A 14,205-nucleotide genomic window follows, 5' to 3' on the forward strand; every position below is an offset into this window, starting at 1 on the left:
GTGTGTCCTATTCCTTGTTATTCAGCTGACATCAGTTGCACTATAGCTAAACTACAACAATCAGCACTTGCATAACTCTCCAAGAATGAATAATAACTAGTGGTATAAATGAGGTCATAACACTGACTAATGTACTACCGCTATAAATCTACTGGTGCCATAACTAGTACATTGTAATATTGAACCGAATGAAATCTTAAACCCATTTCATACATCTACAATTTCATCCTCCAAGACGCTCCTTTCAATATTATTTTCGATAGTGCTAATAATCGTTTGCCACGAGTGATAACAACGCTTTAGGCGATCTTGAGTTTTTATTATTATATTACATTATATTATATTAGGCTTAAATTAAACTTCTATTTTGAATTTTCTTTATGTAAGTCAATTAATACTTTTAAGAGTTGTTATGAGGATTGTATGTTATTATTATTATTATTATTATTATTATTATTATTATTATTATTATTATTATTATTATTATTATTGTTATTATTATTATTATTATGTTGTAATGATGTTTTTTGTACTGTTTTTTGATTTTATTAAAGAGGGCCCCTGAATATCAGTTAACCTACTGGGCTAAACTGGAAGGGTTACCCTCTTTAAAGATGGTTGAAATAAAAAAAATAAAAAATTTTACTCTTATAACGCCGGGCACTCACGACGCCCGACGGTGATTGGCTGACCCGATTCTATGGCGAACGCACGCAGTGACGCAAGCGCAATGGATCGTTTTTGACGATCAGTTTTGACCAAGAACTTATAACTGTTACAAACAAGTAACATTTATTAAGTCCTTGACAATCCGTTTAGACTGCCATTGACAATCAGCAGACGGCGCGGCGTCGTGTCGTCAGCGCTCACAGGGAGAGAAGTTGGATTCTTCGTGCGTCGGTCGTACGATGGTCGTGAGAAGACATCCCTGGCGATACTAGTGAATCAATCTTTAATGTTCTCAACTATCTCTAATGTTCTCAACATAATCAATATTCTTCCAGGGACGTCGTCTTTGCAATGTATTCGACACGTCTTGTTGATTTCATACTTTGCCATGAAATTTCGAATGACTTGTGTGTACGTAAAATGCTCACTCAAGTTTGCAATCTTCTGACGACCGCTAGACCTGGCGCTACATGGTGGTCAAAATCTCATGCGATTTGTCAGCTTTACAATCAATATTTAAACAGATCAGTATTAGTATATTTTTAACGGGCGTAAGAGTGAGTAAAGCCTTGCAATAATGACGTCAAGATATTAAAATGCCACTTTATAAATTTCGGTTTATGAGATGTAACAGGCACATGATTAATAACATTAATTTACTGCATTATGCCTAATTAAACAGAGAAACGAAACGTACGCTTTTAACAAATTCTCTAGATTGCCATCGAGTATGTTAATAGCCTAATGATACCGAAAACAAAAACAGAACAATTACTGTAATCTGTATAACTAAAGCTTTAATATCGATGAACACTTTAATTAGTTATTTCCTTATGCTGTAACACGTATCGTGCCAATATACGCATACAGTTTGACTCTATTTTTGTAATGCCTGTTAGAGCATGTGTTTTCCTTGGTGTTATTTAAGCATAAAAACAATATGCATAGGGCGGCCATCGAACTTATGCCATCCAACGGGATAAAACACTTGATAATAAACTCTGTTATATTACACTCAATAGTACAGTAATTAACGATCAGGTTTACTAAAAAGACGGCCTCTTGTGTATAGGGCCTATGTATAACATGGCACGTTTAAAGTTTCGTTAATGACGGCCAGATTGCATTTTTTCGCATTTACTTGTCCAAGACCGAAAACCTGATCACCATTCTTATCTGTATAAAGTGTGTATTACGGTATTGTTTATGTATTACTTATTTAGGTTATAGTAAAATTCAGTGGCGGATTCAAATAAGGCCCGGCCGCCCCCCCCCCCCCCCCCCCCCCCCGGCCGATCTGGAAACCACTTTCTCAATCTTGAAAATCCAAGTCAACTGAGTAAAATAGTAATTCAATCGGACTCGAATTATTAAATTAAATCAAAACGAAGACTGAAACTGATTTTTCTGTTTTATAGTGAACATGTAACTAGCTAGAACTTTATTCCCCTGTATTATGTTTAATTATGAACTTTATCAGTCGGACCTAATGTGTGTGGTGAAATCAATTAAAAATAGGGTCTACGTTGATCAATATGCAGGACCATGTATAAGAGTAGCGAGCTCCCTAAAATAACAGAGGGAAGAATATTATGTTATATCTTTATATTGAGATCAACACGAACATGCTATATTATATAAGTAAATACAGAGAAAACAAGAAGCAGCTCAGCATTTTGTGACTGAGTTCGTGGGTCTACATACCGTTAAGTCTCACGTTCCTCCACGTGGTCAATTCAAACAACCATTACTTCGTAAACTTTTATAAACACTTGCCAGTGAGTCACAAAATCACGAGCTCACATTTTATAGTCAGTCAGTCAAGTTACCGGTATGTCGTATTGATATTCATTTTAAACGCTATTTTTGAACAACACTTAATTCTGTACATTGAATTATGTAGGATAACGATAGATCACTTGAGGGCGACAAACTCATAACCTCGAAATACATAAAGAAGCCTATATATTATTCCATCCTATTTTTGTTTTGGTCTTTGCAAATGCATATAAAAACAAATCCATAATGAATTATATTTTTTAGGCTGGTCAGAGGTCTTTCACAATATCCATCGCATCTAGACCTAAGCTTACAAATTAGGCGCTTCGTTGATAAGAATATTCTATATTGTTCATGCTTAAGACAAGTATAGTACTGCAGTCAATTTGCTAAACTCACTCATTGAACCAAATATACATGGACTAATATATTATTGCTGTCCTCGATATAAAATAAAAGAAATTTGATACAGAAAGGAATATATTTTAAAATGGTAACAATGAACTTAAGCCTACTAATTTTACTTTAGTCGCCCTCGTATGGTTACGCCTGAAGAAATTTTTCCAGTTAGCTCTACTTTCCATTAGAAATTTGATTTCCGGCATATTGTATAATTAACTATATAGGAGGAAAAACGTGATATTTTTAAATTAAGACAATAGATAAATATTCTGATTAGATTAGAAGCAGTATTTTGTTTTATGAAAACCTGAAGATGACCTACCGTACGTATACCGGTAATTCCTGACAACTCTCACGATCTTACAGGCCGACTACTACAGAATGCTAAGAAGACTAAAGTTCCGATTGCAGTTATATATGCCGCCTTGATGTTAAATATTGACTGACCCTTACATTTGTACTTTGTACCACGACTCACAGACAAACAATGTGGGACCATATTATCTTGTCTTGTTAATGATTTACATTTTGCCCGAATAATTTTACCATTTGCTGATGAACCAGATAGGCCCATTACGAAACTATTCAACACAGTTAATCACAGTATGAGCCTGTAATAGCCCATTAGTTTACTTCTAATAATATGACCCTACTGTTTATTTAAAAAAAACAAATTAAATTTCATAGGAGTGATTAATTTTTTTAATTTCATTTAGACGTGCGTCACGTGATCAACTGACTGTGAAATTGGTAAATTTGAAATTATAATTTATGACAATATTTTTTGATAGGCCTAATTGAAAATAAATTATGTTTAAAACTTCGTTTAAATTATGTTCAAAGTAAAATCCAGAAAGCTGCAGGTAATATTAAATGCAGTTAATTTATCTAATACGGTATTTAATTTTTAAGTATAAATATTTGCAGCGTAGTAAGGTCGACAAATATACAATTCAAAACAGGTTGTATGACAAATTCTCATCTATCTACATCTGATTTTATGAAATATTTATGATGACCATGATAAATATATCAGTGTCTTATGTATAAATGCTTGGATTACAAAATAGCCTCATTCATTAACAATATTTATTATTTATTATGTTGTAATCATCCACGATAAATCTCACTTTTTACTTGCCACCAATATCCCAGAAATTAATACCTATATACAAAGTCGTTCTTTATGTCAAATATAGTTCTTCTATGTATGGTTTAAGAATCAGATAATAAAAGTTTATTTCTGGGTTTGCCTTTAGCTAAGCCCTCTAATAGGGCCTATGTTTGTGCCTATCTCACCTTTCTGAACGTTGACGTTGTACTTTCCTTCTCAACTTTCCGAAATAATAACTTTTTGCACAATCTCACTAATAATCATGTAGATCAGTTTTTGCACTCTTTTTTTGATGTTTGTATGAATTATTTGAATTTAAATAAAGACCTGATTAATTGCCTATATTAATATCCAATGCCTTAGCCAGGATTTTCCTACAGTGCGCGTCAATAATTTCAGGGTAGACCCATTTTAAGCGAAATTCAAATAACCTGGACCCATTATTTCAAAAAGCGGACTTTTTTCAAAAATTACATAATTTAGACACGTTTTTGAAAATGGGGACCCATTCTCTGTATAAATAATGTGAAGCCAATAGAAAAATTGTGTGGGACTGTCCAAACTGTCCCAATGGCTGGCTACTGCATTATATCGTATTTAATAATTTTTGACATAAATGCAGTAAAAATATCTACAGATGTGATGTGGCCGCACGAATGCTGTGTGCATTGATGCTGCAAAAACAACGTACGTGTGATTAATCGACTCATAAACATGATACTAAAAAGTATATTGGATATTTTCTATAATGAAAACAAAAAGGCTTCCGAGTCTCGAATTATGTAAATATGTAGATCATTCAATTTGCGATAAAACGCTGCAATATTATAAGTGAATTTTTAGCTCCATACCGTATTTATTCAAACAAACGCCCCAATTTCGATAAACTCCCCCTAAAATTTTTCCTCTCAATTAAACCCCTCAAAATTCGATGAACAAAGCCAATAGGAGGGTTGGAATGCATTAGCTATTCTGATTGTTATAATAGGCCCTAAAAATTGTTTGCAATACTGTTTTTTATTTGAATAGGCAAGGCAGATATGATCTTGTATCAATATCTCTCAACGTCTTCACAAGCATGCGGTTTTATAAACAGCGCCCACACATTAAAGAAGACTTCTTTTTCCCCAACATGAATTTATTGTTTTGGGTTTTTTTGTTTTTTTTTGTTTTTTTTTGTTTTTTTTTTGTCTCTGTAATATTAGGACTATTACTTTATTACTAATAAGGTGAAACAATTGCTACTATTCTCATGAATCAAGGGGATTAGGCCTCGCATGGTTAGTGGAACGCAATGAATTTCGATTCGACTGATTCTTTTGCCAAAACACTTTAATTGGTTCCATCTACATGCTTTTGTATCTTGGCATGTTCCATAGGCGTTTGTTCAGTTACCTGGGTAACAATATGATATTTCATATAGGGGTCATGACAATGCGTTATAGGCCTAAATGTACCTCTATTGTATGAAGAAACTCAATGTTGTCTTCCGCTGCTTTTTGTACGCCATTACGAGTTCATTATCAGGAGCCCGCATTTCGTGTTAAAAAAAAAATGCGCGGCATACAGTCTACCACACGGTCACCCACGTATTTAGACCTGTAGACGTGCGATATGGATATGCAACTAACACACAAACAAACACTCATCCTGAGTGTCCGAGATTAGATTAGACCAAACAAACAATCGTTGTGTTTTCCTAAGTGACAATTAACAATCAGGGTCAGTCCTATTTTCTTAGTCCAAATTGTAATATGAACAGCACACATATTTCATGCATTTTGGCTTGTCTAAAATGGAATCATTTTAGGCAAAAAGAAAAAGGTAATGTATAATAATAATTATCTAAACTTTGTTTTAGCTTCTCTCTTTTTTAAAGCCGAGTCTAGATATTGGGGGTTTTGGATAGGTCGGGCTTGGGCAGTATCTAGAATACTGGTACACTCTCTTAAAATTCTCTCTCAAAGCAGTCGATGATGATCATTATTAGTCACGTAAAATATGTCCATAAATATGAAAATATGGATAATAGAGTTCATGAACAAGGGTACCACAACGAAAATAAAATGATAATAAAACAAATACTAAATGTTGCGTTGAAGCTCCTTCCCGAAATTCATCGGTTGGTAAAATGGGGTCTTATCTTACTGTATATCTTGAATTAAATATAGCCTAAAGCCCTCGTGCCACGTCATTGAGCAAATCCTGGTAATAGGGTCATCAATATATCATGACGCACAGTTGAGACACCAGGTGATTCTGTTCCATTCTTTCTCGTCAGGGAGGGTTACTCAATTGAGAAGCTCAATGAGTAAAAAAAATTAATGTGATTATTACAGATAATGAACCTCGGTTAAAGAAGATTTTGCATTTAAAATTGTTAAACGGATCTAGTTCCGCTAAGCCCCGCCCCTTGGATATTGTTGCTATGGTGCCACAAAAAGATAGTGTGGGTTCTGGGCGGATTTCGCCACCTACCCACTTGCGCTCTCTTCGGAGACATTATGTCTACACAGTTTGACTGTAAAAACTGGCAGTGGTACATGAAAAATGTTTTGTTTGTTTGGTTGAATTTGAATGGGGTACGGGCGGAGAAAGTGATGTACCTGAGATAATCACGCCTCACTGCTTTAATAGCGTCATTGACAATATGGTTAAAAATTGTTATAACGACATAATGACAGAATCTTGGCTGTTTTGCTTGTGATGAATATTGTTTCCCACAGATGGGGTTAGAGTAACGGGTGAAGTGTTCCTATGTATTTAAGCACTGTATCGTTATCTATTTGATTTATACATTATTTCCGTTCCCAGTGCTAAGCAGCAATTTGATTTGAAGATTATTTTCTATGATTTACCAACGGACCTATGCTATTACGTAGCTTAAAAATTAGCTCCACTGTGCGTGAACCCTCGAGTTGTTTGAAGGGATAGAGAGAGACTAGTGGTCTTAGATCCGTAATGATATCGTCCGGTCCTCTGTGGTCTAAACGGTATGAAGCTCACGGAGAGATTGTGGGTTCAATTCTCACCGGAGACGTCTATTTTCATAAAACTATAATAAGAAACTGTCGTTGATGAACTATGATTGATACGATTTATAAAATCTTGTTTCTATGTATTTGAGGGCTGTAGTATTATCTATTTTTGATTATACTTTATTTGTGTGAAAGTATTAAGCAGCAACTTGATTTGAATGACAACTAAAGTATCTTGGTATTTTGCTTCTTCTTTATTGTCACAGCATTGCGATCTGAAAACTAAGTTGTTGAGGATACAAATCATTATAAAAGCGGAGGGCCTAGAGCTCGATGTTTGCGTCTCATGATTTAACTTATCTGTGAGGACAAGTCAGAATTTATCCAAGACAAATGTATTATGCCTATCTGAATTGTAATCACATATAATTACCGTATTTCTAGTGAATTATGGCGAAGATCGTTAACTGTCTGATTCTTCAGAGTAAATACTGTATTTATACAATCGTAGTTTTTTTCTGCCTGCCGACTGTGGGCGCACTGATACGTTAGGTACCGTACATGACGCATTATATAATGAACCTATTGTCCTACCATTTGGAAACAGAAATTACCTTCCAGATATAAGAAATTTGAAAGCTTGTTATTAAGTGAATGCCAGTGATAATAACAGGCCTAGATGTTAAAATGTTTTTAATACGGATGTGAGTAGCACTATCTTTTGACACGACTAAACACACATACATTTATTCTGAGATCATAGTCAGGTTGCTTTATTTTGTATTCGCTTTCAGAGCTACATTGACCTAATTTCTTCTCTAGATACATAGTCTACTAGATATTTCAAAACAAATATTGAAATTCAATATCACTGTTATCAATAGAATGAATTAACAATTCATTATTATAATAATGAATAGGCCTAATCGTAAAACATTTTACAAAGGGGTTAAAAAAATTACTTACACAACACATTATTTGTTTGTAATGCCGTTGTATTATGTTAAATAATGATATACATGTATATATATATATATAATTAGATATATTATATATCGTATATATTCAATGTATATATAAATATATATATAATTACATAAAGGCCTTATATGTTATTTATAAGGCACATATAGGATAAGCCTATATACTTTTCGGACCTGCAACCTCTCGCTGTCAAGGAGAATGGCTTGTATTGCCTATATCGGTTTTTATCTTGTTATATTTTTTTATCATTTGGTACTATTTTTGATAGCATAACTCACTCTGATTGCGTACCCTTAAGGTATTGTTTAAGCTTTCATATCCAAGGTACAATGTGTTTGTTTTACAATCATCCAATGTTTCTATTGCCACTAATATTACGTCCGCATTCTACTTATGTATATGTGTACGTATCTCAATAAACTTTGGCAACACTAGACAAAATGTAGGAAAAGGCATGTAATAGGTCATAGATGTAATAAAAGACTTACTTTAAGCAAACAGACACGATTTTACTTAAATTTCATGTAGCCCTTTAATATACCACTTCGACCTCTAAGTAACAATCGATTTCCTAAATAAATATCATTCAAATATGAAGATAGTCAAATAATATCAACAACATACACAGTACATCAACTCAAAATACACACAAATATTTAAAAAATATATATTTAGTACACTACGCTTGTTCACCTTGGTTTTAAAAACATCATTTACGTTCCTTATTCGAGTGGTATTAACCTGTAGGGTTATCTCTCTCATTACATAAACATACGATACGAATATATCCATAACTAAATTCCATGGAATAATGTACTAAAAAATTCATATGCACGAAAGCTACCGAGAAGAAAAAATGAGAAAATACCGCACCGTAGGGCACGATCAATAAAGTTCCTTCATTGAGATTATTTTAACATCTGCAGAAGGAAACGTCACCTTAAACAGTGACAACTCGAGAATAAATTGCGGCTTACGTTGGTAATTTAAATTGAGATAGTCAGGGAGACTGATATTTCCAAAAAATATCAGTCATTCATCTTATCTTTCTTATGTGTTTTCCCAGCCTCATATTTCATCCGTCTATAATACGTGTATCAAATACCATTTACCTACATAACACTACGGCCACCACCATTTATCCTCTCCATCATTTTTAGTATCGTTATAATATTCATATCATCGTCATAATCTTAGCCCTCAAATTTCACTCCTTGTTACTTGTATTTACAGTAGTGTATTACCATTTATACACAATAGGTCAGGTAATCAAATACTAACACCACCATTGTTATTTATACTCATAATTATTTTCCTTATTATTAATCCCATCTTCATAATAATTATCATGATATTTTATCACCTTGATCAGTCTTGTATTAAACAGTAATAACAAAATCCGGTATTCTAATATTAATCATCAAATAAATAAAACTCACCTTCATTATTATTTTTTAAAAATCAGTATCATCTATCAATAATATCTTCTATACCACCATATTCATCGTATTATCATCATCATTATCATCATCATCAGTAACACCTACCATCTACATGATGGATTCTCCCGTATTAAATCATTAGTCCTAAATTACTGTCCTTTTCCCTAACGACCAACATGCGGCAAAATTTTATAGCACCATTGCAATTGCTTCTACCAATAATCGCCATCGTTTAGTTGAAATGAAAGTAAAACAGGCTAATCGGATACACATGCCTATATATCAATTGTTTGAGTATTTATCGCTTTTAGACCTTTGAAAAACAGTATTTACTGCATGTATATATGTATTTCAATTCTATTACAAGTGTATACATATTATATATTATGACATTATCTGTTTACTGACGTCAGATCATACATATACTTGAGAATTGTAGATATTATTTTGAGCAGCAATCTCAGCCATTTGCGATAGTATAGCTTATTAAGAGTAGTAACATTACTGTGTGACGGTATTTAAGTATCACTACTAATATTTGCCTAGTATTTCAAGTACAGTACTTGATACGTAGATGGACTTGGACTCGTCAATGCAAACCTAGACATCAAAATACTAGGCCTTGCTTGGAGGCGTGAGACTCACTTTTTCTTTTGCATTCGTCTTGCATTGAGACAGCACGTGCTGTTTTAAGCTAATCCTCAAAGTGCTTAACTTTATTAGGCCGTCGGAGATGCCGAAACTTGACATAGCAATGTCATGGTGATACACCATATTATCATATCCAACGAATATCATCCGTACATGTGGTTTAGTAAAATAAATTAAAAAAACATAGGCTATCATGGAAAGAGTCGGTGCCATCTTGCAACGGCCTTGCTTGAGGTAATCATGTCATTCCAGTGAGCAAGCTCCTCTCCATGTGAATCTGGTCCAACTATCACCTTGCCTAGAACCTGAAATGAACAATTTAAAATTAGATTTTTAATTTTATTGCTAATTTCAACAATTAAACATTTCATTACACACTACGTCTTTATATACGATACGATTTGATTTGATCCTGTAGAAATCGCATTTTGTACGCATGTGCAAATATGCTTCCATATGGAACCAACGGTCTAATGTCAGATCAAGGTAATTATAACAAGGTGGACAACAAATCTACAATCCTATCATATTTTCTTAGTGTTGCAGTTCAAATTTACCTCAACCTCAGCCTACCTTAGCGCGTATATCTAATTCCAATTTTGTAAAAATTGTCTTTTATAGCAATGCCTATTTTGCACTACTACATAGTATTCCATTAAACTAAACTTGTTTTTGGAAGTACTGATCCTTTCAATTGCATTGATAACTCCTTTTACAACGCAATAGGCCTCAATAGTAATAATAATTATAGCAGAAGGACCCAGGTTTGAATATTTAAAAATGTCTCATATTAATCTTACCTCATTCTGTCCAACCCTGTTGTCGTGAATGACACTAACTTCCAATTTTAAGTATTTCAGAAAGTTCTTCGAAACGTTAAAAACTAGGGCTTCATTAAAGACAGGATGGACTATACTATGTTTAGACGTGGTTTTCTTCTTTTTCAACCGCTTCCCCGCATGAAATACAGATACTTTCACGTACGGATCTGATAAAGAAAAAAATAAATAAAATAAATAAAAATAAGAATAAAACAACGTTGTTGAGGAAGAGGGAGCAGCTTAGTCGACTAATCTGGGGGTAGCCATTATGTGTGCGCTGAACCGTGGATATCTCTAGGTTCAATTCCCATCGCTGCCTCTCCTTGTGTTTCAATTGGAGGGATGAAATACAAGTTACAATAGCGCACTGTCTTTCGGATGAGGCGTTTAAGCCGTTGGTCTCGTGTGCATTAATGGCCCATGTGCACGTTAAAGAACTCTTCGGAAAAGAATAGGGGATTGTCTCCCGGTGTTCTGCCCAATCACCACCAGAAGGACCCTACTGGAAACAAGTCTTCTTCTAGACTTTCGTGGGCTATCCTTGGTGTTTACACTGAATAAATCTAATCCAATCCAATCCAGTTGTATTAAAACATATAAACATACATACAAATAAAAATGATGATAATAATTTCGATAATGATGATGACAATGATAATAATAATAATGTTGTCCAACATCTTAATGCCTGGCTTCGGAGGGGAAAATTAATATGTTTTACAAATAAATTCATAATCTAAGACATGAAAAGGGCCTTTAAAAATTGAACAAGAGCGGCCAATACATACGAGTTTTTTTTCTATTTTAAAACAAAATCGAGGAGATTATGTAAATAAATATGTATATTAGTGAATAGCTCTATGGTTATTCTATATTCAGCCTCCATAGAACTGATGTACGTGATGTGACATGCGTGGCTTTGTTACTAACCTGGATCTTTCTTTTCACTAACTTGTTTCAGGTTTCGTGCTTTCAGAATAACTATATTAAGACGTTCGGCTGTCTCCAGATAAGATAGCGAGAACATTATATCACCCAGATTAGGCACCTCCATATTCTAGTAAAATAAATTTCAAGATTAATTTATTTTTTGGGATAACAAATATTTATAAATAAAGGTAAATGTGTTATGTATATGTGTATATATATGTAAATATAGGTGTATATATGTATATATAACATATGTATGTAGGCCTATCGGCCCATATATATATATATATATAGGCCTATATATATTTGTATATTTGTATTTGCAACATATGTATGTATAGGCCTATACTCTTATACACTATATATATATATATATATATATATATATAGGTCTATATTAATATATATAGGTATATATACAATGTTTAAAATGTTTACCTTATGCACAGCATAATTTGGTAAGAATACACAATACACTATAAGTACTGTATAACCATGGAGTAAACACGTTATGCGGCTTGAATAAGTATGTTCACACTTTTGCGCGAACATACGTTCTCACTAGTAAGCGAAGGTGTCATGGTCAAGATCTAATTTGCATATTCATTACGTACATAACGTGAATGATGAACCATGATGAACCAACATAAAAATAAGAAATATGTAGTATTACAACTGATTCTAATGCACTTTTTGTTTTTAGGAAATCAGTTTTACCCAGAAAAAAAACAGTAACATTTGTTTAATTATTATGAAAGACATTATTCAATATTTAAAATATTTTTCTCTGAGGCAATTCAGCAAAGCTAAAATATGACCTATATTATTAAATCAAATAAAATAATTATTTTCCATGTAATTACAACATATAATAGGCCTATTAAAATAGATACCTATATTGTAAATATTGAAGTCAGTTGCATTGAAGGAGGTTATTATATGTTTTGAAGTTTTAACTAACCGAACTTCAAGGCATAACACATTTTCAGAGTTCCGAAGACCTTTAACATAATCAATAGTGAAAGGGAGAAATACATTGTACGAAATAGATCAAATCCTAGTTTGAAAGCTGTTACGACACTGACTATGTAAATGGAATGATAAATTGGTATTTATCAAAAAATAATAAAGGGAGGAAATATTGATTTCCCGACTTCTGAAGTATTTTTTAATGACTTTAATTTGAAAGACACCTCAGAAGTCGGGAAAGCTCATTTCCCGCCTTCTAGGAATCAAAATTTTCTTGGGGAAGAGCCCCGGGCCCCCTTTCTTTTTGGGAATCATCGATTCATGGAAAATTCGTATGCAACTACTCATTTTTTGAAAATTGTTATGTATGTATACGCACATAAGCCCTATTTACTGTAATAACAATGGGAAAAAATTACCTGACCGTTTTCAAGATGGAAAAACCTTGAATTTTGAAGAACCTAAGAGTAATTAAAAGGCACCTCAGAATTTCCCGTCATCTAGAAATCGAAATGTTGACCCCACCACCTAGATTTGATTCCAGATCTGCATGATTCATATTCCCATTCATCTTATAAGCAGTGGCGTAACAGAGGAGGGGGCAGACTGTCCTCCCCCTCCCCCTGACGGTTTTTACCGGGCTGACCAAGCCGTCGTACCGGGCTGGGTAAGAAGAGAAAAGAAAAAGGGGAGAGGGAGGGAAATAAAAGGAAGGAGAAAGAAAAAGAAAGGAAAAAGAATAATAACAAGAGAAGAGAAAAATAGGCCTAAAGACAAGAATAAAAAGGAAGATATAATGAACAGATATCACAATACCCCGTCCTGCAACCCCTTCTCCACTTCAAAAAGTGTCCTTAGCGCATTTGATCTAAGCCGCCAGGTATTCTCCGCAGTGGCGTAACCACCGGGGGACAAGGGGAAAATATCCATCTGTGGAAAGTCTTTCCCCATTGAATGCCCTTTTCACCCGGGAAAGTGCCGAAAGTGCTTGAAAATCTCAAATTTTAAATCGCATATTTTGTTGAGGTAGGCCAATTTCCTCTAAAAATTGCACATTTTAGGGAGTTTTGATCAATTCCGACGAAATTAGAATTAAAAAAACAAAAAATTTTTAGTCCCAAACTCAAGAAAGAAAATTTATGATAGATCTTTTTACCTAAAATGTGTAATGATGTTGAAAGAATATGTTTGTAATAAATAAAGCCATAAGGAAAATGCTTATATTCAGTTTTTAAAAAAAACGAGTGTGGCCATATATAACATAAGAGCATTTCTTGTTGAGGTAGGCCAATTTCGTCTAAAAAAATGCACATTTAGGGAGTTTTGATCAATTCTGACGAAATTAGAATTAAAAACACAAACATTTTTCGCGCGCTTCGCGCGTATCTGTTAGGGTTAAAGATTGTGCTTGCACTCCTTTGCCTTCTAAGTTATTTAAAAACATAATAGTCCCAAACTTGAGAAAG

The 14,205-nt window shown here is 33.8% G+C and overlaps 1 protein-coding gene across 5 annotated transcripts in view; it reads right to left on the reverse strand.

Moving 5' to 3' along the window:
• Positions 1 to 8,433: 8,433 nt before the first annotated feature.
• The window catches only part of LOC117101178 (synaptotagmin-2-like), a 44,250-nt gene continuing 38,478 nt past the window's right edge, over positions 8,434 to 14,205 (reverse strand). For all 5 annotated transcript variants that reach the window (XM_033241067.1, XM_033241071.1, XM_033241068.1 and 2 more), the window contains 3 exons: positions 11,771 to 11,897; positions 10,820 to 11,007; positions 8,434 to 10,324 (listed from right to left, as the gene is read on the reverse strand). In XM_033241067.1, coding sequence (XP_033096958.1) covers positions 10,211 to 10,324; positions 10,820 to 11,007; positions 11,771 to 11,897 — 429 coding nt within the window. In that variant the 3' untranslated portion in view covers positions 8,434 to 10,210. The remainder of the gene's footprint in view (positions 10,325 to 10,819; positions 11,008 to 11,770; positions 11,898 to 14,205) is intronic.

The sequence above is a fragment of the Anneissia japonica genome, unplaced genomic scaffold (assembly GCF_011630105.1).
Source record: "Anneissia japonica isolate Jap-2015-1 unplaced genomic scaffold, ASM1163010v1 scaffold7766_len575116_cov191, whole genome shotgun sequence".
Taxonomy (NCBI): domain Eukaryota; kingdom Metazoa; phylum Echinodermata; class Crinoidea; order Comatulida; family Comatulidae; genus Anneissia; species Anneissia japonica.